Genomic DNA, 26,009 nt, shown 5'->3' with positions numbered 1-26,009 from the left:
AGCATTAGGAATACTTCACAAGGAAGAACTAAATCTCTCTTCCCCAAACCCTTCATCACTTCTAAACCTAGCTTTTGGCTCTAGCTTAAGGTGTTACAAAATAGCGTACAAGTGATTAGCCTGCAACAGAGGCTCTCCACTACATAACCTGTCTGAATGGAAGTTACCTGTCCCAGACCAAGTCTAATAATCCTTAGTTTGATAATTACACAGTTTCTAGAGAAGGTTCATGGTACTTTAAATTGAGGTTATATTTCAGGACAGCCCTGTGACAGATGCAGGGCAAGGATTCGGGACGGATCTCAGGGGTACACTAAACCACCAAAATTGGCGCACTATCTTCAGTGCTCTATGTTAGCGAAGTGATAGCTCAAGCTGGTATGAACCGAAGAAGCTGTTCTGACACAAGCAAAGATGTCCCATTTCTAACCATGCTGAGTGAACACATTTGTATTATTATTCAAAAGCACTTACTCCAACCTAAGAGGCAAAAAAGGGCATCAAATAGCAAATTGGTGTCTTAAATCAGTTGTTTGAAATCTAAAATTTTTGCTTAAGGCCTCCCCACCTCCCCCTTCATTCCTGTATGCTCTTTTCAGTTCTGCCAAGAAACTAAAGTACCAAAATATCCCTAGAAATCCATTCCAATAGGATGTATATACATCCTGAAAAAGTTCTAAAAGTCATATTTGGAAGCCATCTACGTTCATATTAACACCTACTAAAACAGATGCAGGAGGTTCCTTAAAGCATGACTAGGGATCTCAGGTTTTGGAACAAGCTGGAACAGCAAACATCCAAGCTTCAACTATTTCTAGTCTATTTTCTCACTAATATCTTTTAATTCTCTTTACTAAATTCCAATGCCTTTGTTCCAAGCTGCTTAGAGTTAAACACTGTAGTATGGCTTTCTAATATCAGTTTCCACTGTAAACATCATAGCATTTAGATATACTGTAAGCATTAAACAATATGGTATCTAGTTGCTCTCATAACATTACAAAATAATAAACTATGACCCAGTATGTTCTATACTTAGTGACATATTTAGTTTAAAACATTGCAATTCAGGCAACAGGAGACAAGTTTAAAAGGAGTCTTTTTGTAACACAGATACAGTACTTTTAGTACTACCTCGCTCCTCGCTCCATTAGCTCTGTATCAATCATATTCATTATACAGAATATAAAAAAATGTTATGATTAATTTGCAACTAACTCTTGACTTCTTGAGCTGAAATGTGACAAGAAGAAATGGTTATTATTAAAGCTGAAATAAGTTGTATTTGGGACACCCCTCCACCTATCCTGCTTCTGTGATGATTTTTTAAGGATTCTAGGATTCTCACTGTGATTGTAAGCCTGGATCCATGGAGACACAGGATCCATGCGAGCAGCCTATTAGCCGGGTCCTGATAACCTGTAATTCCCTCCTCTTCCAAATATAACTCCTTGATCTTCCTTCCTTCTCCCTGCCTCTGAGTTACAGCTTGGACCTTGCACAGTAGGATTTCATCCCAGTCGTGTAAATCCTATGCACTGATGCCCAAGTCAAAATAGATTCAAATGAAAGCTTTATACTGACAATAACAAAACTTGGCTTCCTAAAGACAGACATTGAAACTTGAAGGACTTAAAAACATTCAAGTCCTTCAAGAAAGCAGCACCAGAAGTGCCTAGCCTGCCAGTAATGCTGAGCAGCTCCTGTTTGCATGGAAATCCTGGGCAAATAACTACCATAGCTTAGCATCTTAACTTTTATATGGATTCAATCTACTTAATTTTAGCCACACAAATTTTGAAACCTTTGTCTTCATTCCATAAATGGCGAGGGGAAGAGTTGAGTCCCTTCCACTATGGCATACCATTTTTTTTTCACATCTTCAAGAAATCTTTTCATGAAGGCCATAGGAAAGAACCTCTAAACTACTTATCAGGGCTATTCTGTGTTTTATTTTCACTCCTGCTTTCCCCTATTCTGTATTTAAATTGAGTTTTGCAATGTCCCTCCTGAAGCATGACAAAGGCGGCAGTACAGTGCTCTGCTTCACTAACTAGGATCTACCATTCAGAAAGACAGTCAGCACAGAGCTCTGGTTACATAAACCAGAGTGTATTAATATAATATAATATAATAATACAATAAGTGTATTTCTTTACACTTGTTTTCACTCAAAAGAAGTTACCAAGTTTCCAGTGCACAAAGTTCCACGATACCACAATTCAGACAGAAATGGATGGCCAGTGGTCTTCTGCCAGGCCATAAACATTTCCTATAACTAGAGTTCTGATTGCTGGAGTAAAGTCAGCAGCCCTTATTATACAATAATTCTTTTGATAGAAGGTGGTAATTTCCAGTACTCCTACTCATTGTCAAGGCTTTATGAGCACACTCACTCACTTGCAAAAATACAAATGATCACAAAAGCTGTGCTCTTAATGTGTATTAACTGGTTGCTATTGTTTGGCTATTACTATTGTTTAAGAATATATGCTAATTTAAGCATTCAAAATAGGGATCCAACACTATCAGACTGCTATTGTTAGACTAGTCATTTAAAAAGCCTTTCTTAGCCTGCTTTGTTATAGGCTGCTTCCCTAGAATATGCACGTTAGCATAACAAACACCAACTCAGAAGAGCAGTACTGGTTTGATCCTGTCCCACTGAAGCGCATAGGACCTGTGATTTCAGCAGCAGAATATTACTCCTTTAGAGTCTTTATTCAGAGCTAGACGAAAATATTGCATGATTTCCAAGCAGTGCAACTATTGACAGTGAGTAAAAAGCCACATCTTGCTACAGCATTGTTTTTTGAGAAACAGCTTTTTGGGGCACTGTTGGGTTGGTGGATTGTGGCTGGGTAATTGCACAGGATTCATCTGTACTGAAGGCTACAGGACTGCGGGAGGTCAGCAGCAGCTTTGCTGTCCCATCCGCACTGTGGAAGGCTACACCCTATCTGATCATCTTCCTGACCATACAAACAAGCTATTACTATAGGTCTATCATATGTACTGAAAAAAACAGCTGAGTCTTGCTGTAGTGTGGTATTGTATTTTTTGCTAGCTAATTATAATTTATTCCGTACCTTCTGAGCTATGTTTACTAGACAGCACTCCTACTGATTTAACTTTTATTTCTCCTTCCTCCTTTTTCTCTTCTGTAATCAAACATCACTTGGAATGTCTATTTTGAAGCATGCCAAAGGTGACAACACAATATTTCCCTTCAAAGTCTACATCTCTTAGGACACATGCGTTACTGTTGTCAAACACTAGTTTAACGAAAGATGAGAGGCTTAATGAGGGAGGGCTTTTTGACACTGCTCTACAGACAGAAAAACACATCAGAACTTTTCTCAGACCACAAGGTGGAGCAGTAGATCCTTATAACCTGATAATTAATGCAAAAACAATGTACTGCATTTATAGAAGCAAATGACTGGAGGACCTAAAAAGGTGGCTCAACCTAACAAGATGGCTTTCAAATACAGAGCTGCCTAGTAATAGCAATGATTGTTCCCAGGCAGATTCTTCTGATTCATTTCATTTATTAATAAACTCTAGGAACGGCAGCTTTCAGTGATGTCTAATTCACATCAAGGAGGAGGATTCTCAGCATTTCCACAGTGATAACTAGGAAACAATCCACAGATAATAAGATGTTACCCCATGAGCCCATCCTCTTTTGAATGAGAGCAGCATTAAAATGGAGATACTGTCTCTTCCCTCCAAAGAATGATACAGGAAGAAGTACTTCCTCAAATACTTTAAATTTTGGAGGTTGGTTGTTGCAGTCCCCTTACCGCCTCAAAAGATTTAGCTTTGAAAAACAGGCAAGCTCCATGCAGACTTTCATTATCAGTCTAAAATAAAGAGCCATACCTTTCTATTTGCTTTTTGTGTTAAAATAACATGCCTTTCAGCACATCTCAGCATGTTGCCTTCATTGCAGAAGCATAATTATTTCAAAACACTAGAAAGTGAAAGGAGTTTCAGCAAGAACAGCTAACTATAATAGAATAACTACAATATTAAAAAGTTTAGGTCAAGAGTTATCGAAACATCAAAATCACAAGTTAAGAGCCATTTGAAAGCATCTTTGTTACATGAATCTTCCTCAGTACATAGGACTCCATCTGGCCACTGATGTCCAATGAGCCTGATACTAGAGAAAGCTCAAAAGCTCTTGTGCTCCCAAATGAAGAGTGATTAGTGATGGAACTGCTGCAGAAATAGCTGAATATAGGCATCTTATTTATAAGATTTATCACAAAACTAAGGAAGAGCTTGTGCTCTGGAGTGCTTTTGTCTCTTCTCTGAAGAGAAATGCAGATGTGTCAATGAAGTCATGGGGCAGGTGTTGGCGAGAACAGAGACACTCCAGGATTTTGTTTTGGGAAAGAGTTTGATCATTTGTTCCTTTTCTGCAGTTTCTCATTTGTGTACGACTCTACAGCTTTAGTTAAAATCAATAGAAGTGTAAACCACAAGGGAGAAATCCTGACCCAGCTGAAGTCAATGGGTGTTTTTTTCCATTGACGTCACCAGAGCCAGAATTTCAACCCAAATAACAGACGCGGCCTCTCTGAAGGACTTTTAAGTAGACAGAATTTCCAGACTCAGAGTTATATGAGAAGAGAAACAGAGGAGAGGAACAGAAAAGCATTCCGACTAAACCGATATAGAAACATCCACTGACTAATAGCTAATCTTCATGCAGTGCAATAGCTCAGGACTTTACCTAATAAGCAGAATGTCGGGACTTACATAGATGATAGCCATTAACAACACGAATTTACTCCATGAGAGTTAGGCTATGACCTGGGCACTCTCCTGCATACAGTTCGAGAAACAAAAAATATTATTTTAAGAAGTGTTTTTTACTCTCACAATGTCAGAGAGACAAATGGTTAAGTAAGAATCTCCTTCTAGCTCTCAAGGCTAAAGCGAAAAGCCTCTAAAAGCCAAAAGACAAATAAAAGGATTAGATTAGAGATTCTTATACGTTAAGCCAGTTTAAATTATTCTAAGGCCAGATGCATTCAATTTTCCTGAACTTTTGGATTGCCAAGTGTAGGAATACAGTTGGCATAAGTCTCTCTTTCCCTTCCTTCATTCTTTCCTGAAAGAAAGTGGCAGAAAACAGTTACTAGGTTATTCCTAAATTACAGTTTAATCATTCACTGACATATATTGAGTTGGATGATAAAATCACTGTCTCTAACCTTAAATTAACAGATTTGGACATCTTCAAGATTATCTACATCTTTTCCTCCTTTTTTCTACAGGGATAAGTTATTAAAAACGGTTCAGAAATATAAAAAGAATAAATGGTGTGATGTTTTAAAAACACCAGGCTCACCCACATTGATCTATCTTAAGGTCTGTGTAATCAGCGAAAATTTCTCCACAACTTGACCTAGCAAAAGCTTGCACTGGGATGAAACAAGAAGAAATTCTGCTTCAAATTTTTAACAGGCCTCTGTTTCATCTTTGCAATTATAGGCCCTGGGGTAATTTCCACATTCTTTATGGCATTTCAAGCTAGTAGGCCCCAGACAGAATGGCAGTGATAGAGTATGTACTGGACACTCTGGACTGGGAAAAATTTACTTTGTTGCTTGCAGCCTATTAGGAAAACAGTCCATTTCATAAGAACAAACATAAAGCTTAGGTTTCAAACCTGAATAAAAACTTGTGTCTGATTAATTCCCACAAACCAGGTAGAGTAGTGGAACAGAAAGTGTGAAGAAAGAATGCAGCTAGTCACTATAGTCAGACTGCTGCAGCAAGACTGTGGTTGGAGATTGGTTAGGTGAGACTCAGTTTACCCTCTGGAGCAGGAGAACATCATGAGAATGAGCTCATCCTTCCATTGCAGGGCATTACTGGAAAGCTCTGCTTGGTGCTCACAATGCCTAATTTATCAGAGACCCTACCTGACAGCTGTGCATTGCATCCAGAATATTACCAATTCTACCCTAGTCCAAATTACAAACAGGATTTTTTCAGATGGAAGGGATTTCTGTCAAAAATGTTAGGACAATCTTTGTGAAATTTTTGTGCTCAGCAGTGCTAATAGAAGGGTACTAGGTAAAGAAACCACAGCCATTTGGAAACCATCCTCACCTAGGCCTTTTAAAATTTCAGCACAATCTGACAGCAACTATAATCTTTGATACTTAATAGAGGGCAGGGTTTTTGCATTGCTCTAGGCAATTGTGCAGTAACAGCCATCACTGTAATGGTAAATTTGCCTGAACAGTTGCTAACAGAATCACACACAGCCACAGAAGTTGTCTTGTGTAAATAAGAAAATATTACTTACAGTTAGAAAAAACTATTTAATTTCAAAATCTGTGTGTAATGTACATGCGTACTCTGCAGTATATACAGCATGTTTAGGAAATATAAATGCACCAGAAAACTGTTGATAAAGAATATTTCTTAGTAGTGTTGACAGAAAACATAGATGGGCTTTAACAAATACAGTTTTAAACTGTATGCATCTGTGTTTGCCTTCCACTCTAAAGCCCTGTATAAATATGCACTATATTTAGTTTACAGTATGGTTAGTCTGCTTCCTGTACTGGCAGTAGAAAGAACATTGGTCCTGAAGGCTTCATTTATAACGACTACAGTAAAGCTGCACTTTGATCTATGAGAATTCTTACAGATAAGAGCTTAAAACTGTCTTATATTTCTGCAATAGAACATATCTCTTTACTGACAGCAAGAATTTAGAGGATTGTGCTGTGCAACAGTTTGTGAAGATTAAGATAGTCTAGAAGGTATTACAGTATTACAAATAAATCTCTAATAAAGCCTGAAAGGAAAAGGAATGTTTTGCTTTGGTCACTGAGTCCAAAAATTGGGTTTACAACTTAAAATTGGATTAATCACTAAGTAGTAAGGCAAGTTTTAAGTGTACCTCAGGATGCTTGTACTTGATTCCTTTCTAGTAGAATTTTGAAGAAATTACCTCCTATTGGGTTGTGTATTAATCCTCTTGAAAGCTGCCTGGCACTCGTCTAGAGCTGATTTAAGATGTTTTAAGCACTTCGTTTCATCTTGGCACAGTTATGAATCTCATGCTGCCTAAAATGGGTACTGCATCCTCTCCAGAGAGTGCTTGACTTTGGGACTGTTTTTTGTTTTGACAGCTAAATACAACCTGGGGAAAAAAAAGAAAAAAAAAGTAATCTTTAAATGAGACACCCTTGTTTGAGACTGGGCTGTGAACCAGAAACTATACTCAGTTACATGCACACAAATGAAATGGTTTTTGCACTGCCTTGTCTTGCTGTGCACATTTAGCTCCTGTGGATCTAACTAGCTATACTGGAGCAGTCCTGTCATCTCACTTTAGGCCCCCAGTGTGGGTGCTGCAAGTAGGAGGTGAGCAGCACCGTGTACCAATATACAATGGAGAGCAAGCACTGCCACGAGGGCAATGATGGGAACGTTAATTGGGTCCTGGCTCCAGGCTAGAGACACCAAAGCAAGGAGTCACCCTGCCCAAATGAGGGATGAAATCCAGAGGATTCATCCCAAGCTCTTTTCTAGTAAAGGGGGAGAACATCTCAGAAATATAGTTCAGCATACCTAAAACAATACATATGCAGCTCAAAGTAGATACATAACTTACATGACTAATAAAAGTGCCCAAATAACTCTTAAACCTGCCAGTGTGTGAACCTGCTATACCAAGAAATACCTCTGAATAAGGAGGGTATTTTAAACAGAAAAGTAGCAATCACTATTACACTATAATTACACTATAATAGTAAACTCAGCTGTTTAGATTAAGAAAAGAGAGCTGAAACCCTTGACAGCAGTGCTTAAGCATCTTCACAGGGAAAAACAGCAAGTATTACAGGGCTTCATAATTCAGCAGGGAAAGCATAGCAAGAATCAAATGTCAGATATATTTGAAATATGGTATCTATTACTTATTTATTTTAACACTGAGGAATATTAACTAATGAAATAAGCTACTAAAGAAAGCAAAGAATTCTCCTGGTAACATCAGATCAGGACTTTAAGTCTTTTTGCCTGAAATGCTGTGGGTTATATTACATAGGAAGTCAAATCAGAGCATCTAAGCAGTCCCTTCCAGCACCGAAGTCAGATGGATACATGAATAGTGAAAATGTTTATTTTAGTTCACAGCTAGGTGATACTAAAAAAAAAAAAAAAAAAAAAAAAAGAAGAAGAAGAAGAAGAAGAAGAAGAACATAGATTCTCTGAGAAGGGAAAGAGAGAGAGAAAACTATGATTAACAGTCTGTATCTTAACCAAAGTAAAGCTGTAGTTGCCAACATTTCCCTGGCACCAAGCAGGGACTTCTCTACATTAAAAGAGATAGCTAGAGCTCATGACACGCTACTACCTTCCACATATATGGCTATATTTTGTACATCACAAAATATTCTCAGCACATCACATTTCACATCACATTTCAAGGAAAACCTATCAACTGAGGTTATGTTAGGGATTTTCCAGTGCCGGAATCCAGCAAAAATACTTACTTTGATGTACAAGCTCATAGCAAGTAGCTTCTGATGTTTCCACTCGAAAGTATCCTTTAGCCAAGAGTATTCTGCCTCTGATAAATCAAGGTATACTTTGACAAACACTTTGATTTTATACATCTAAAGTACAGCCTACAGCTTTCATGGGTGGTTTTGAACAATCATTTGATTAATTTGCAGGTGAATATATACTTGTGTCACCCCCAGTGATTGCAAAGTTGGAGGTAAGGGTACTAACAATGTCACAGTCTTAGTAATAAAATGATACGACATTTTCCCTCTTAATTTAACACCTCTTCAGCTGTCTGTGGTGAAGCAGCAGCCTCCTCTACCTGAGCATCTGCTCTATGTCCTTCCCTCCCACAGGGTTTGGGAAGGAGAAAATTTGTTTTTTTCCCCCTCAAATCAGCTTCTCTAGGAGAGGATACTACCTCTCCTCTCAAATCCTGCCCTATTGAACATTAGCGATAGGAATTTCATAAAACACGTAACAAAACAGTCTACCAGCTGGATCCACATTCCTGTTCACTTGTTGTCTGTCTCTTCTTGTTTAAACTGGCCAGTTTGTTAAAATAGAGAAAAAGGCACAAAATCAACAAGATGGATTTGGGCAGGAATGCTAACAGCTAGACTGTCACATTTGTTACAAACAGTAGGCTATTTACTTATCAAACAACTATCAAAATTCACCTCTACCCCAGTTCATTTATTTAGAAGCAAAGTGGCCAACTGCAATAACAACTCAGCCATAGGGAGGTATAATGTAAAAACAAACGCTACCACTGCAGCCTTGCAAAGCAGATTTTTGATTTTCTACACACGTAGCAGAAGATGAGGATGACAATCCATTTCCTAAGCAAGCAGCAGCGAGTGTGCTGTGAAGATGGGCAGTAGGAATCTGTGGTCCTCATTACACAGGAGGTCGCACCAAGAGTATCAAAGTACCTTCTACCATCAACACCTGAAATGCCATTTTTAGATACTGGACACAGTAGAAACAATATGCACTCTTTCAGATTGAATTAGCTGAGTATTACTGGGTATTGAGTATTTATTGAAATACAAGTTTTTTTTCATATACAATATTCAAACAAAAGACAGTTCAAACAATACAATCACGGAAGAGGGCTTATGAATTAGACTGAAATATTACTAAAACGTGTGTCATTTGCACTGTAATTGTTCCTGTGATTGCAAGTTGCATTCACACTACACTTCATCTAAATAGCATGAAAAAGACTCTTCCTCTAAAAATGATATCGCCAATATAATTCATCTTTTATGATACACTTTAAAATCTTTATTCTTTGTTTCTGTTGATACACCTTCTCTCTCTCTCTGATTCATTGCAAGATATCAGTTTTCAAATGTATAAACTTCTGACTGAATGCAGAATACATAGGCCTTGTCATTACATTACACTACCCTTAAAACTAGATTTGTGATATGACTAGGCAAACAGAATGTGCTTTCCCATTCCTATTCTCCAGTGTGTACACAAAATTCTCTCTCTGAACAGTCATGCGCAACAGCTCACACTAGTAATATCTGTGAAAACATGAAAGATAAAGGAGTAACAACTCTTCAGTCTTAAAAACATGATAATACTTTCAGAAGTAATTTTGAAATACTCATCTCATCCTGCTTTTTGGCATGGTTTAGATGGCTGCAGTCATGCTTTTAGATTTTATATTGGAAGGGAAAGACAACTGTTGCTCTTTATTACTTTTTTTCCTCTTGCTGAGCAATTTAACCATAACTTTTACAATCTATTTTCTTTCTGATAGGTAACTCCTAAGGAGAAGAGTCAGATATACTAGATATGTCATTATTCTCTCAATTCCTCAATTATCACGACAATCTACTTGTTTTTTGTACTCATAAATTTTAAAAGAAACAAACTGTTCTGGAGCAAGCAAGCTATGCAATAAAATAAGAACTACACTTAAAAGGCACCACAAAGCAGATCACTGTCAGAGTATCCATTTACTAAACATAATACCAGCTACAATGCTTTATGAGATAGCTATGCTTTGTGGGAAAGTCTTGTTTCTGTGGCTCAAGTCTTATAATACAGCTAAAAAAACGCTCCACAATGACACTGATGAGGATCACCACATTGGAGAGGAGGGTTTTGTCTAACACACTTCATAGAAATACAAAGTGTGTTCACTTCATGTTCGTATTCACTTCATGTGTTCACTTCCTTTTAGCTCTGCAGGTGTGTTTTGCATCACTTTTTCTGTAGTTAGGGATTAATTTCCAGAGACAGTTTCCCCCTTTGAAACCAAAAAGCAGAGGAGGGATATTAATGGGAATAACAACTGTGCTCTACACCTTTATTCAGATGTTCTAGTTTTGAGACCTTAAATACTGGAAAAGGATAAGAAAAACATGGGTTCTTCTTTCATGAAATTTCCTTTCTAGTTCCTAAAGGCAGTGGCTTTGTCCTAGTCAGTTAAAAGCGGAATGGTAGGAAAAGCTAAATGTAACCAAAATGTAGAATACAGTGTCTAATTATTCTATTTCCAGGTGCTTTTCTTATTCCCTATATCCTCTTCCTAATCATTGCTGGAATGCCCCTGTTCTATATGGAGTTAGCGCTGGGACAGTATAACCGAGAAGGGGCTGCCACAGTGTGGAAAATCTGCCCAGTTTTCAAAGGTAAGCCTCCAACCGCGCGCTGGACAGAGCTGGGACGGTGCCCTGCACTCAAGACCACAAACACAGCAAAGGTCTCCCACGTCTTTCCGCACACAACATGATATTTGCTGACCTTTTCCACAACTCTCAAAGTCGAAAGCCTATTTGCTATCGCAGGTAAAACATAAAATGGGAAAAGGCACAGAAATCATCTTCAGGGTTATCTCTGAGGAGCGCAATGGAGAGCAATGAATAGAAGGAGCAGTTCAGCTGCCTTCCCTTTTGCCCCATGCTGGGGAACGAGAGGAATTGGTTTTCTCTGGGCCGGAGGAGGGGCTGGCAATGCAAACACCCACTAATTCCAAATTATTCAGTCCTCTCCCCTCGCCCCGGGATGAATGTAGCTGCTGACTCCATTCAATTAATTCTGTGGAGCTTTCATTGCAAAAGCAAATGCACTACAGTGGTAAACCACTAAAATAGAGTTTGAAAGACTTTAGTTTGGCCCCACAACTGGTAACATCAAATAAATTATCTATGCCTTGGTACCTCAGTTTTCCTGCCCATGGAATGGGAGTAACAATTCTGACAAACTTTGTAAAGGGCTTTTCAAATCTAGCAATGAAAAACATTTATTAAAACTTACATATTATTATTACTGTTGAATATTTTCCACTAGGATTAACTCTCCAGTGTCATTGAACAAAAGGCTGTGCAGTGTTGCCCATGTGCTGAGCTGCAATCGTTCTGCAACCCAGAGATAGCTGGGGTCAGGTGTCTGGGAGCACTGATCAGAGCTAAAGGGATTCCCTGGGTTAAACAAAACAAAACAAAAACACTGCATGCTTTCTGAATGCAAAACGAGTATGTCTTGAGGAACCACAAGAACTTTCTTAAGAACTGTTTACCAGGAAAGATTGTGAGCTGCTCTACATTTATAACAGATTATGCATAAAACCTTAAGTGAAAGCCTTCTCAACCCGCTATCTGAAGTGACTGAAATGAAAACACCCAAGCTCAGCTGATTCACTGATTTTCTCAGAAGCTTAAAATTCAGATCACATTCATCCCACGACTGACAAAAGCTGAAGAGCTTAACAACAGCAATCCAAACTTGGCAGATCCAGTACGTGGATATAGGTTACACTAAGTAAATGTTAGACTTCTTCAAAGTACAGCTTTCTTCTTTAAGGGGGCTAGCCCTGCAGAATAGGAAAGCTGCAGGTTTTTTCTTATCAGTCAAATCCAAAACTCCCAGGAAAATTAGACATATAAAAAAACATAAATAAGCAAGCTAAAAAAAAAAAAGGTGCCTAAAAATTTGAAAATATATTTGCACAGATTTACCTAACCCTGCTATCCTCCCCTCATGGAAGCCCAAATCCATCTCAGTACCCAGGAACCAGCAGACCCTTGCTCAATCAAAATTCCTGACAGTATCAGTTAATACCTTTGGATGGCAATGAGGATTTTGAAATCCTAACTGCAAAATTAGACTGTAAAGATCTCACAAAGTGTTTGAGCCAAATACCACTCAATTCAGAAGTGGTCCACCTGTTGACTTCCAACTTGAAAGGAAGATGAGAAAAGAAAATAAAGCTTATTTCATGCATAGTCTTGTTGGCATTCCAGCTGTGTCTTAAACTGACATTTTCAGGGTAGACTAAACATTCATTAATGTTGATTTTTAAATGTTCTTATTACTGGAATATATAATATCTGTAGCATAAGTTATTTGATTCTAAAAAGGTATGAAAAATTGAGTATTATTTGCATGCCAGCAGTAGTATAAACTCAGCAGCACTGTTAACAAGGTTTTGATCAAATCCTCTGACAAAACCTAAATATAATTTACTGCTAAACCCTCATAATGCTTTTGATATGTTTCTGGGTTAGTTCAGGTCTCTCACTCAAATGAAAAAAACACAATCTACACTCAGATTTATAACAACTTCTCTAAATGAACAGCACTATAGTACTAATTTTAGCTATCAATATTATTTCTATGAACTCTAATTCTACTTCTGATGAGATGCTCTCAGAATGCATGTGATTAAAAAGATATCCTGTAACCTTTGCAACACAGTCTGTTTTCATCTCTGCATTTTCCAGGGTTTATTTTAGAGTGTGGGTAGTAGAACATTACATTAAAAAAATGTTAGAACTAGAAACAAGAGAGAAAATTCATTTCTGAACATTCTTATGATCTCAGAGGAGTGACATTTAAGATACATTTGGTCTAGTATTTTTCAATCTTTGATATTAAATATCATTGTCCTCCTGAAATGGAGGAGCTTCAGAAGAACTTATTTTAAACAAATAATCAAAAAAAAAATCCAGTGCAATGCTTATTATTTGTATTTAACATTTTAACATTCATCCTCCTCAATGACTTTTTTTTTCCTATTCTATTCATTGTAATGTATCACTAGAGTTTGAAAGTTAATGTACTGGATTCATTTGAGCAACAAGAATTTCAAGATACAGTTTCATCTTTCTTTTCACAGTAGGAATGAGCAAATTGGCTTCTGTATTAAAAGCCTCCTGAAGAGAAAAGAGTAATTGTGGTAGATGCAGCAGTCTGAACCACTGACTCCTTCCGACTCAGCATCTGCTCCTTACATTCATTTGAAGCAGAACTGAATACGTGAAGTGTGCACTCTTCCTTACTTTCTCAAGCGATTGTTAGGCCTCCGACGCAGTATCTATGCCTAAACTGAAGAAAATTAGTCTAAAGGTTTACACCTAGGTATTGTAATACTGCACCAATGACAGCCACGAAAGAGCTCTGTAGTCTCTACCGGTTAAATATAATACAGTGGGGTGGGATTCAGAGAACACAGCTGCCCACAGATTAAAGGAAGAATCATATCAGCTAAGGTAAAATAAGCTTCCCGAACAATTCTGACAACAAACCTTTGTTCTGCTCTAGTATTAGCACCAAATCTTCCTCCCCAAATGGTGAAAATGTCCGTTTTCACGAGGATTTTCTGTGGCTCTTGCTAGACAGACACTCCAAGCACACCTCACCACGCAAAAATGCAAAACACATATTCAAGGCCAACAGAGCGAGCATTATAGTGGGATTCACCAAATACCATGACCAACATTTAAGATTTAGAGTAAAATTTTGCCATGATTTCTATTCTGTAATCCTGGGGGAATAATGAAATGGTTTGAAGGTCCAAGGACAGTTTGGCCCCACGTATGATATTCACCAAGGTTTAATGGCGTGCCCAAGGACCACCGAGTCTCCATGTTTCATGCACATTTGCAGTTGCAAACTGACAGAGGCCAATGTGCAGAACAACACTGAGAATGAAACACAAGAGGGATCAATTTTTTTTCCACACTGCCTCTGGGGGAAGCATGAGGCACAGGGAAACCTCCCCGAGCCTTGAGCTTTACTTTTCCAAGTAAAGTTGCCAAGGATTCTGGCATTATGAAATGAGCTTCCCTCCTAACATGGGCTTGCAATCCTCTGCACTGAAAAAAAAACCAACAGAGTTGGACAAGAGCAGAATTTTGCAATTGAACTGCTTAATTTCCGTTTTCCGTCAAACAAAACATGGATTTGCTAAAAGCCAATCTTCTCTCAAAATCATTAACGCAATTATTTGTTTTAGGGTCAAAGATATTGTGCATGCATGTGCATGTGTATACATCACAAGTTCTTTTTAGTCTGAAGATCTAAAATGAATTTGCAATTAATATATGGCTTTATTTTTCTAAACTGTTAAATGCAATGTATAATCTAGTTTTCCTTTGTCTTTAGGTGTAGGCTATGCAGTGATACTCATAGCTCTTTACGTGGGTTTCTACTACAACGTTATCATAGCTTGGTCCCTATATTATCTATTTTCATCATTCACATTTGAGCTCCCCTGGACAAACTGTGGCAACAGTTGGAATAGCCCAAACTGTACAGATCCCAAACTCTTCAATGCATCAGTTCTTGGCAATGGCACCAAGTACTCTAAGTACAAGCTCACTCCAGCTGCTGAATTTTATGAGTAAGTGTTGACTTTGCTATTTCTTCAAAATTCTATGTCTAAGAGTAAGGTAAAATTGTTTAGAAACCAGCTTCTAAAATAAGCATCAGAAGACTAAGATTAAAATGCAGTTGTACTGTTGATCTGTGTTGTTTGTGACTAAGACTTTTGCCTCTATGAGCTTCAGTTTCTCCAGTAAAAATGCAGTATTTGCCATTGAGCCACATAACTGGACACAAAAGACACACATCTCTTCCCTCACATTCCACTTTTGCTTGTGCCAGCTTTGCCACAACAAGGATACAAAGCAATATTATGAAAAAGACCATTGCATGCCTAACTGAGCTGACTGAAGTTTGAAAATAATCATTTCTTCAATAGATTTAGCCTGTTTCCCCTGTCTGCAAAAAATATCAGAGCAGACTTCTGTTTGCTCAGCTGCTGCAGTAGTTTAATGAAGTGAGATGAAGCACTGAGCAGGGAAGAGAGCACCACAGTTGTAAAAAGCTGAGCTTTTTCTAATTCTTAAGTGAAAGAGCATTCTGCAGTATGGGCCAAGACATGCAGAGGCGTGCTCAAATTAAACACTTGACATCAAAAGCAAAGAGGTATACAAATGAACACATAAATTACAAAACAAGGATATAAACCTGTATATGTATTCACATTCTGGGTCCCCAGGGGAAAATGGGATTTGATCAGGATAGAGAAAGGAGGCTGGGCATCAGGCTAATTGAATCAGCTGTTACATTAATCTGAATGATCAATTAATTTGGGGGGGAATTAATTTGTTTTGGGAAGGGATGAATATCAGCTAAGCTGTGAGCCCTATCCTGTAAGAACAAAGGGACACCACTGCTACCCTAAAGAACTTAATATGTATTACACCATGCCTGGCTCAAGTATGATAGGAAGCTTGGTGTCTGTCTGTATAACTAACATTTGTGGCTGCTTTTTCTTCACTGAAAAAAGCATACACACATCAGTAGTGATACAACAATATGTTGATAGAGGTGTGGGTAAAGAGAAACAATTTCTGAAAACAATTAATAAGGGATTTTGAGTTCAAAGGAACTCACTACCATGCCAGAAAATGACACGTAGGAAATCTACTGCCCTTACAAAAAAATTATATGATGCAGTGATGACTTGAACAGAAGATTATTTATAGCAGAAGGATACTGTACATAATCAGCTAAAGAACATGACTTCGGAGTGAACTATGAGAAACAAAAATATTCAGCACCCTCAAATGAGGAGCTACACAACTTCCATATAAACAGCATTTAAAAAAGAAAAAGAAAGCATTATTTATAATTTGCTTGTTTAAGCCTTTTTAAAAAACAAAATGCAATCCCTGCATTCTTGCCTTGCTTTTAATGATTTAAAGTGATTCTATTCATTTGCGCATTGTTTCATGCTTGGGGTACTATTTTGCATTTGTATGGGGTGAAGTAAATATTCAATCTATTCAACATATTTTAATCTGAGTGAAGTTCCACTGATGTATAGGACAGAGCTCAACTTGTGATTCTGCCCATACACTGAAACTTGAAATACTCAGGTTCTTTCCTTATCACAAAATATTCAAGATGTAGTTTTTAAAAGGTACCCTAGTCAGCCAAGGAAAAGAAAAGGGGGGCGGGGGGAACTTTGGTTTTTGTTACGATTTGGTTCCTGAATTTTGGGACAGTACTGAAATTTCTAGGCCTTGTAGTTATTAGCAACCAGATTATATTGCAAAAAAGGAAAGAATAACCACTCAATGCAGCCCATGAGATCTGCTTCCCATCTGCAAAAACAGGGACTCTCAAGGGGCAGTCTGTTCACTTATCCAGTATTTGGATTAGCTCACCAAAGCCCAGCTGCAAAGCTCAGATGTGGACCCAAACTTATGCGAAGTTTATGTGTTTTCAGACTCAACCTAATAAATAAACAGAACCCAGTTCAGAAAATAGTATTTGTTCTCTTGCTTATAACAACAAATAACCTAACTCAGTCCCACGATCTTTTTATAACAGGGAGAACTGGATCTTCCAATTGTGAAGTTTCATACTGTGTGCAACAGAGTCAGAAAACAGGACTGATGATGCAACGTTAAATTTGCATCAGTATAATAGGTTTGCAAAATGATGCATCATTTTTGGATGCAGTGTATTGTCACTGGTTACTATTACCTCTGAAAACCTCTCCATGGAAACTTTGAATACTGATAGTTCAGTTATATTAGTCTTTCTTGGGATTCCTTTATGACTGTTGGGTGTCCTTGCACCATCTTGTGCTACCACTTGAAGAACTGTTGAACTTCACCCAAGTGTTTGTGTAGAAATTACACATAAGTTTTCCCTTAAGATAGCCATTAGTCATTTGAAAAAAAACAAATCTTTGCCAGAGGAGAACTACAGTTCCTGATAAGAATAGTGTGTGCCAGGTCAGCCTGCTCCTTACAGACAGAAATCCTAAGTTTTAGACTGAATAACTGGTCCTTCCTCAAGTAAGACAGTGCAAGAGTCAGACTGTTGAAATAACATCATCATGAAGATGCTTGTTTTCAAGTTATTCGATCATGTTTACTTTCTCAAGATTTGTCCTGATGGCCAGTGTTGTGTTATATAAGCAGTAAAAGAAACAATTACTTTCAGGCAACAGATTAAGACATTAACATTTTTAAGCACTGATTTAGAGTAGGTATTTTCCTTCATCGATGAAGCTGCTGGAGCTGATTCTGCAATTCTACCTCCACCAGCATAGGGATAAACTGTAGGAATAGGTGAGCATACCTTGTATTCCCACCTTGAAATTCAAGGAAAGGTGCCACTAAGTTCAACAGAAGTATGATAACTTTCACCACTTAGAGTGAGAGATGGGAAACCTTACTGTGAATGTAGGCCAGATCTTCCAGCTGTCTGGGGGAAGAAGGGAAACCAGGACTGGTGGCAGCAAAGAAACCTCCAAGCCTCTCAGACTTGAAACTGTAATTTCCGTGCCAAGACAGTGAGAGAGGGACTCTGACAAACATATTTGGCTGTTGTTTTAAAGCTTAAGAATTAGGCAATAATTTGAGTTGAAGTGTTTCTACACTGGAGTGTTTCACTTCAATAAGTCTAGTTGCTGTCCTTCAGGCTCAGTTCAGGCCAAGATCCCATTGACGTCAATGGGAGAGTTGCTTGCAACAGGAATATTGGATCAAGTGGGCCCTCTACAATACCTCATTAGAGATGGTTGAAATCAATTATAAAATATTTATACACCGAAAAGTTAGCAAAGAAAGAACTCCAAAATCTGATAACAACTGGTACTCTTCTTCTAGAAAGTCATAAGAGAAATCCAGTTAGCAGTCAAACGTGAATTCCACATTGCTTTGGAGACACGCAGTACTTCATTTACTTCCTAGGGGGTTGGAATTAACCACACAGAATGCAAATGACCTTCTATCCATCCATATGTTAAAATGATTTATTAAAAACCACATTTTTGAGAAGAACAGAAATGCATCACTGGAACAAAAGTTCCTATATCTATTCTAGCATTCCTATTTAAATATTTCATCTGAATATGGACATACTTTATATTTGCACTCTCGGGTTTTGTGCCTGGGAAGAGTTTGCTACCATCTTGCTTTCATTTAGGCTGACAATCAAAAATATCAATTTGGAGGAACAAAAGCACTATTCTTCTCAGAACGCGCTGTTCCTGCAAAAAGTATGATCTACTCTGTGAACAAATCCTGGCAACTTCTTAAACAAAATAGTTAGTGAAACTGTTGACAATGCATTGAGCTACAGCTATTTCCTTCTGATAGCCATTGTTCTCAGGGCTGTAATTCATTTTTTCTGCATAAGAAATAAAACACATTTTTATAGGGAAATTTTCATGACAGATTCAGTAAAGGAAATTCACCGAATTTGGGAAAAAAAAAAAAAAAAAAGCTGCCTAAGCACATGGAAGAAAGACAATGTTGAGTCACAAAAGTCTACATCTACCATATTTATAAGCATGAATCTATAATAAGTGTGTGAAGCAACAATATCCTGCAAAAATCCTTGTCCTATAAAGCAAAAGTTACTTTTACAAATCAAAATATTTGTGGTTTGGCATACAAGTCTTCATAGAAAATACCATCATGGACCAAAGAGTCCATATTGTTCAGTATCATGTCAAATATAGAGATCTGTACAGTGTGCTCCAAAGGATGACACAGCAACTCTTCCCCATATACAGGTGAAGCAACCTCTTCAAAAGACAGAGAGCACTTTCAAAAGCAAGCATAAACAATTCTGCTTATAAATAAAAACTAAATCAGACAACAAGGACTCATGAGAATGGATAGCCCTATATTCTACTAATGATGTCTGGTAAGACAAGACATTAAGCTCATGTTAAAAATTACCAGTAGTTCTCTTATTTTCCTGGACAACAAGCCTCCATTGATTTGATCTCTTATCTGTAAGCTTCTTTAAGAGATTTATTCATGCAACATCCACACCATCTATACAAATATCAGAGTTTTGGTAAGCAATGAGAAAGTAATAACCTCTAGACTTACTCATCTTTTGAATCTTAATTGCCATGAAAGAGTTACCACGTGTTTTTGTCAGGTTTTAAGTTGGGTAGGAGTCATCTGTTTAGCTTCCTAGGGATCATGCAGTCAAAGATTAACCATAATCGTAGCCAGGCTCTGTAGCTTCAACCTGGAAAATTTACAAGAGTAACTGAAGAACTCTACTGACTTCAGTGGGCTTAGAATCAGCTACATTACTAAATACTTTATCTGCACAACTTATAGCCACATTTTCTCACTGGAATAGCCATGAGCAGATTAATTCAGATATGAAAAATGTATTAACTAACTGTCACATTTAGCAAATGTTTGGGTGCATCATTACCCTGCGGTTTGAGGCTTATACATGTGCATCCCTGTGCACTGTATATTTCCTTTTTGACTGCGTTGACTTTTTTGGAATAGGCCTAATACCGCAGTAATCTTTCTCCTTTTCAACTGAGTGCACAGAAATCTCTGATGCAAGTATTCATGTGCACAAAATAAAAACAGCTATTTCACAAATATTTATGTATGCAGCTTTAAGATTTATTTTCCACATATGTTCACATCTTCACATTTGTTGACCATTTACTTAAACAAAAAGAAAAAAAATTAAATGCAAGTACCGTGGAAGTGAATCCATATAAGTGCATACACATGTTCTCAGGCTCTGGACAACTTTATGGAAATGATTCCTAAACCACAACAAGCCTTTGTGTAGCAAATCCAAAAGAACGGAAGAATGACCACTTTGCCAACTTAAATTTCGAGAGGGTTTTTATAAGATATTGCAGATATCAGGAGATGCACATTACGTGTTTACTGCATGCAATAGGCACGCTTTGCACCAACTTGTAGGAGGAATTCAAATTACTGACCTTACATACAGAGTCCTATGTAGTTTGATAGTGGTACAAGGCTCTAAGCAACAATTACAACAGCCTAGGTCAGTGGCTGAAGCATCTACTCTAGGCTACCTTAGACTGAAGTCTTGGCAACCAGAGGCAGAGCCTTTCTCTGTGGAACATCTCCCCCCGCACATGTGACTAAAGACAAAGCCAGCAGATGTATTGTACATAATTGAACAACAAACAACCATCTATTTGGACTCACCTGTCCTTCACCAAATGCTCTCTGTAAGAGAACACCGATGTCATGTCAGAGTTAGTGTTTTGTTTGTTATTCTCTGTAAGACAGGTTTTGCTGATCCAAAACTATGACATCTAAACATACCCATGAAAAGGTTAGAAATTTGGCTTCACTGTGTAAAGAATCCAGCATTACAGCAGATATTAAACCACAAAGTGAGCATTCATTTGTTGAAAAGTTTCAGCAGTCCTCAGTTTGGAGTGCAGGGGCCAATTCCTACAGTTGACTTTCTCCTGGCAAACTTGTCTTTCATGAGTCCAGTATTCATTAGAGCAACTTAAGGGTCAAATGGTTTCCCTTCTATCTGCATATCTCAAGATAGTGGCTGTAAAGGCAGATTTTGAAAACCTCATTTTCAGAGTGCTATGCAGATATTATGCTGAAGGGAGGCACAAACAGGAAGGGACATCAGCACTATTAAATGAGAGAATTAAGCAGAGTAAAGACTTTAGTGAGAATCATTTCTGGATTATCCCGTTTCAAAAAGAAATATTGTTTCATTCAGATTAAATAATGATTTATTTTATGTTAAGCAGAGTGCCACTTGTAAATTATCTTTTGGTAAGTGATTCCCAAAATACAGCTTGAAGTCCATTATATAGCTCTATTATCCAACACAAGAGGGAGCTGAAATATCCAGAGAAACTGAAAAAACCCAAAGGTGTTGGTAAAACACAATGCAGCAACATGTCCAGCCCAGAGCTGGAGTGAATAGGTCCAGCTAAACACAAGCTGGCCCCTGCAGAGTCACTGGGCTATTTCTGAAGCATGCTGCCCAGCGCTCCAGGTTGTGGCAGAGGTATTTAATGCATATTTTAGAGGCATTTAGCTCCAGAAGTATAGCGCTGAGACACTGGTGTTAGATCTGTACAGCGTCAACTCAGGTCCGCAGGGTTTGTATATAACGCAGGCTCTGTGCAGCTCAGCTGCAGCTATGCAGCTTGTGGACCCAAACTACCCTGGAAACAATATGGCTGAATTTAAGCAGTCCTGTATCTGAACTAATAATCCCTCGAGCTTGGCAAACTCCATCTACAGGTGCTTAATCCAGATAACCTTCCATAGAGAAAATGAGAACCAACTCTATTTTTCACTCTGAAGGAAACTGGCAACAATGATGACTGAACCTGCCCTGCTCAAATGTATAAGGCAACAGATACATGTAGGAGAGCCTTCTAATCACAAAATCAGCATGTTTCAAATTGCTTTCTAAATCAAGTATGTAATTTAATTTCTATAGATTGCACACTGTATACAGTGTCAGTCCTTTTAGCATCTTCAATCTACAATTTGCATTAAGCTTCAAGTCATAAAAACAACCAGAATAGGGAATACAGCTCAGAGACATGGACTATATCTATTTATATTTTACCAATTTTACTGATACTCATTCTATGCAAGACATTTGTGTTTGATCACTCAAAAGCATCTACTAACTTTTAAAAGCACTTGGCTAACTCCTTAGACCTTATTTTTCAAAGCCATAACCCATATACAATGTATTTGCTTGTCATGAACAGATTTTAATGTCAAAGTTTTATCCTTTATATTAGCAGTCATTTATTGAAAATAAATCAGAAATAGATCAGAAATTATGATCTCAAACACTAAGAAATACAATTTTGTTTCTAATAAAATTTTGTTGTGGGAATCTCAGTCTGCCAGACTATAAGATATATTTGTTAACATCTTAATTTGCTGGTAAGTTGATGACATTTTTGCCATCTAAACAAATCTGATCCAAGACATATAAAATTTGTTTTGATGAATTACCCTCATCTATTCACTGCAACAAATTTTAGGCCAGTAACTTTTACCAAGAAAGAGACAGACAGAGACAGACAGACAGGCAGGTTACACAGGTATGTAATCATGCTTGGATTTTAACCTAAAATTATAATCGACTTTTGACTGGAAAAAAAACAAGGCCTACTCTAAGACGTTTAACTTGACCTGTTTATACAAAAACCTACTAAATCTCCAAAACACAAACTTGTCTGTCTCCCTAAGCATGGATTACATAAGAGGCTTCTTAGAAAGAACCAGCCTGAGAAATAAATCTAAGAATTCCACACCCAAAACTTTTATTTCCTCTTTTCTGCCTGTGGATGAAATACACAGAGTAACTTTCAGACCAAGACTCAGCATTTTTCTTCTCCATTAGGTTTGGCTCTGGGTTTAGACCCAAATATTCACCATTTCCATAAAGAATATACTCTTAATTGCTCAGAGTGGAGACAGAGCAAAAAATTATAATAATCGTTTTACATAGATGGGTACACTGAGGAAAGAAGCTGTGATTTGTTCCGCATTATCCATTGTAAGGGCTACAATTAGACACTTCAGCTCCCAATCACACAAGCAGCCACATGCTGCCTCTTCAATAATGCATCTTTAGTAGGGGTTATCTGGGAATGCCCAGGAGCTGGGCTTCCTGTAGGCTCTTTGGGATCTACCACCAAATCAAAGAGGACCCAACCGCTGCACAAAGACAAAGCAGGAGACAGTGGTACAGCAAATAGCCTGCTGGTTTCAAGAGAGGTGAACTACCTTCCTTTGGTGGAACATGGAGTGGAAGAGAGGCAAAAAAATGTGCCAGAGCTACTGGGTGACTAGGGGAATCTTCCCAGCAGAAAGCAAGGCAAAGAAGAGGATTAGAATAAAGTCTCCCAAAGAGAAAAAGTAGACTCTCTGAATGTAACCTTAAGCTGAAATCCCTTCTCATTCCTGCTACTTCTGCAGATAGGAAGAAAATGTCTTGGGACCTATATTTATAGTGATGCATAGTCTTGGGTGTGTAAAAGCATCACAGAGTCATTGCAGATGTAATTTACACTCCCTTACACAGAAAGTGGTCTTCACATAAATCAGATTCCTTCACACACATCCATGATAAAAGTCAATTTCTTATCTCTAGTGTGGGATAGTAGTGGGGAAAAAAAAAAAAAGGCACAAGCACAGCCATGTGCATGTTCTTTGATGCTTGGTCTCTACTAACTAAATATTGCTAGAACTCAGACTAAAATATCAGAAAGCTGAAATGATTTATTAGCTCTTCTTGCATTTTGCTCAACATAATGTAATATATCCCTGTTCTACTCTATCAGCTCCATCTAATATTGTTTGTTCTCATTCTCCCCCCCCCCCCAAGTAACATATTCTTCTTCCTTTTGCATGCATTTTTCATCTACTTTCATTCTTTCTTCAGTAATGATCGTCTGCAGGCAAAATACTAATTCCAGTTGTCTTAATACCTTCAATTTTGCTTTCCTGCTTTCTCTATGACTCAGTTGTCAATTATGTGAATTTATTTTTTAGTAGAACTGGACAAATACCTCTATTTCTGAAATAAGAGTCACTTTCAGAAGCTTTTATTTAAGCCATTCTTGGTAGGTATAGATACACTTTAAAGAAGTTGACAGACAGAGACTATGATACAATTTGGTGCTGTATGTCATCTGGTTCCCTAACTCACAGATTTAAGAGAAATCAACAGGTCTACTTTGGAACAGGCATTCCTGGTTAAATCCAGTCAACTGACCTGTAAAGCTTATGCCGTTTTGACTATGGCTTGTATACATCAGTACGGTGTTAGAAAATGGGATAATTCTTCAGTTAGTAAGGGCAACTTCAATCCAGGAACGGCGCTGGTCAGTTTGCATTATACTGCTGTAAGATCAGAGGGCTGAGAACTCAGGTGCTTTGACCTCAGAGCTTCTTGAATGGTATCTCTTATTTCACATATCTTCTCTTTGTAGCCAGTACAAAGGAAGTGACTATCTATAATCTAAAGGATCCAGTCAGAGATTTATCACTCTCCTGACCTTAACAGAGATAGGGTAAAAGTACCCTCAGCTGCTCCTGAAACAAAGTAATTGAGCTGCCAACTACGTTTTCTACAGCATCACTGATGTATACTAACTATGATGAACATCATGAATGTTAGGTTTTCAAATTTCCCTCTTCCCTAAAAAACGTCCATTTTTCAAAGAACATCAAAGACCCATATCCTTCAAGACAGGAAAGTTTAATCTACCTAATACTTTACCAGTTGCTTCTCCCCATCTCTTCAGATGTGAGCGTATCTTAGGCCAAATGTCAGTCTTCACACTGGATTTTTTACTTTGCTGTGCAGCTGGAACACTAATATAGCCTCCAATAGACATTTATGAACTACTTCCCTGCAACCTACAAAAAGGGCATGTTTCAGAAAGCTCCTATGACTTATCTTCAGAGGTCACAAGGAAAAAAAAAAAAGAAAAAAGGGGGGAAAAAAGGAAGCAAAAGTCACCTTGGAATTAGAGAGCTCATGAACATCAGCTGTCTGTAAAGTTTTCCTCACTTAGCTGCTCAGCTATATAGCTGTTTTGACTATTACAGACGTATTTTTCTTTTCCTATTTTACAAACCCGTGCCCTGATTAATAGAACTCTTGGATGGGAGATTCTCCTGAAAATCCCAGGAACCCCACATCTGAAATAGCAGTTCTGGCAAGCAGACCAAACAATAAGACCCATTACTAGCTGCTTCTTGGAAAGCCAACACACAAGGGAAGAAGACTTGCTTACAAATTCAGAGTATTTGGGAAAGAAGAATAAAGACTTAAATGGGCATATAGAATGCAAGTTCAAATTTAATTTTTCTGAGGGTGTATATACACCTTGTAATCCAAAGGACCTTCTTGACAATGTCCAGCTCTGACACCAATAGCAGCGCAACTGTAATAGCACAGACTGTAAAATCCCTCCAAGATCCCAGAGGGATGCTCTGACATTTGGGAAACCTTTTGCAGCTACACTGTTATTGTTGCCTGAGCTGGATAGAGTGGAATCAAGCACCTTGTGCTTGAGATGCTTTTACATCTTGGGATCCCAGCACAAGTGTACTCTACCAGCAGAAATGCTGGTTCCATTTACACTTTAAGTAAGTACTGAATGAGACTCACCTATTTATTAATTTACATTTAATTGCAGATATAGGGGTTTTTAGATGAGACCACAAGAAGCCTACCTGTCGCTATGCTTTATTGTTTCTACAGGTTATAGTTGAGAACTGATCTTCCCTTATTCTATGTAAGCAGGAATATTCTTGAATATATGCCACAGACACATGATCATTATTACCCTTTTAATGCCTTGCTTGTTA

The 26,009-nt window shown here is 37.9% G+C and overlaps 1 protein-coding gene across 1 annotated transcript in view; it reads left to right on the top strand.

The window, feature by feature from the left end:
* Nucleotides 1-26,009, top strand: part of SLC6A2 (solute carrier family 6 member 2) — a 64,545-nt gene that overhangs the window by 6,689 nt on the left and 31,847 nt on the right. The window contains exons 2-3 of the mRNA XM_062586849.1: nt 11,070-11,201; nt 14,956-15,193. Of these exons, the coding sequence (XP_062442833.1) occupies nt 11,070-11,201; nt 14,956-15,193 (370 nt within the window). The remainder of the gene's footprint in view (nt 1-11,069; nt 11,202-14,955; nt 15,194-26,009) is intronic.

This window comes from Rhea pennata, chromosome 13, assembly GCF_028389875.1.
Source record: "Rhea pennata isolate bPtePen1 chromosome 13, bPtePen1.pri, whole genome shotgun sequence".
Taxonomy (NCBI): Eukaryota; Metazoa; Chordata; class Aves; order Rheiformes; family Rheidae; genus Rhea; species Rhea pennata.
Note: the sequence above shows the minus strand (reverse complement) of the source record. Positions and strands in the feature narration are given on the sequence as shown.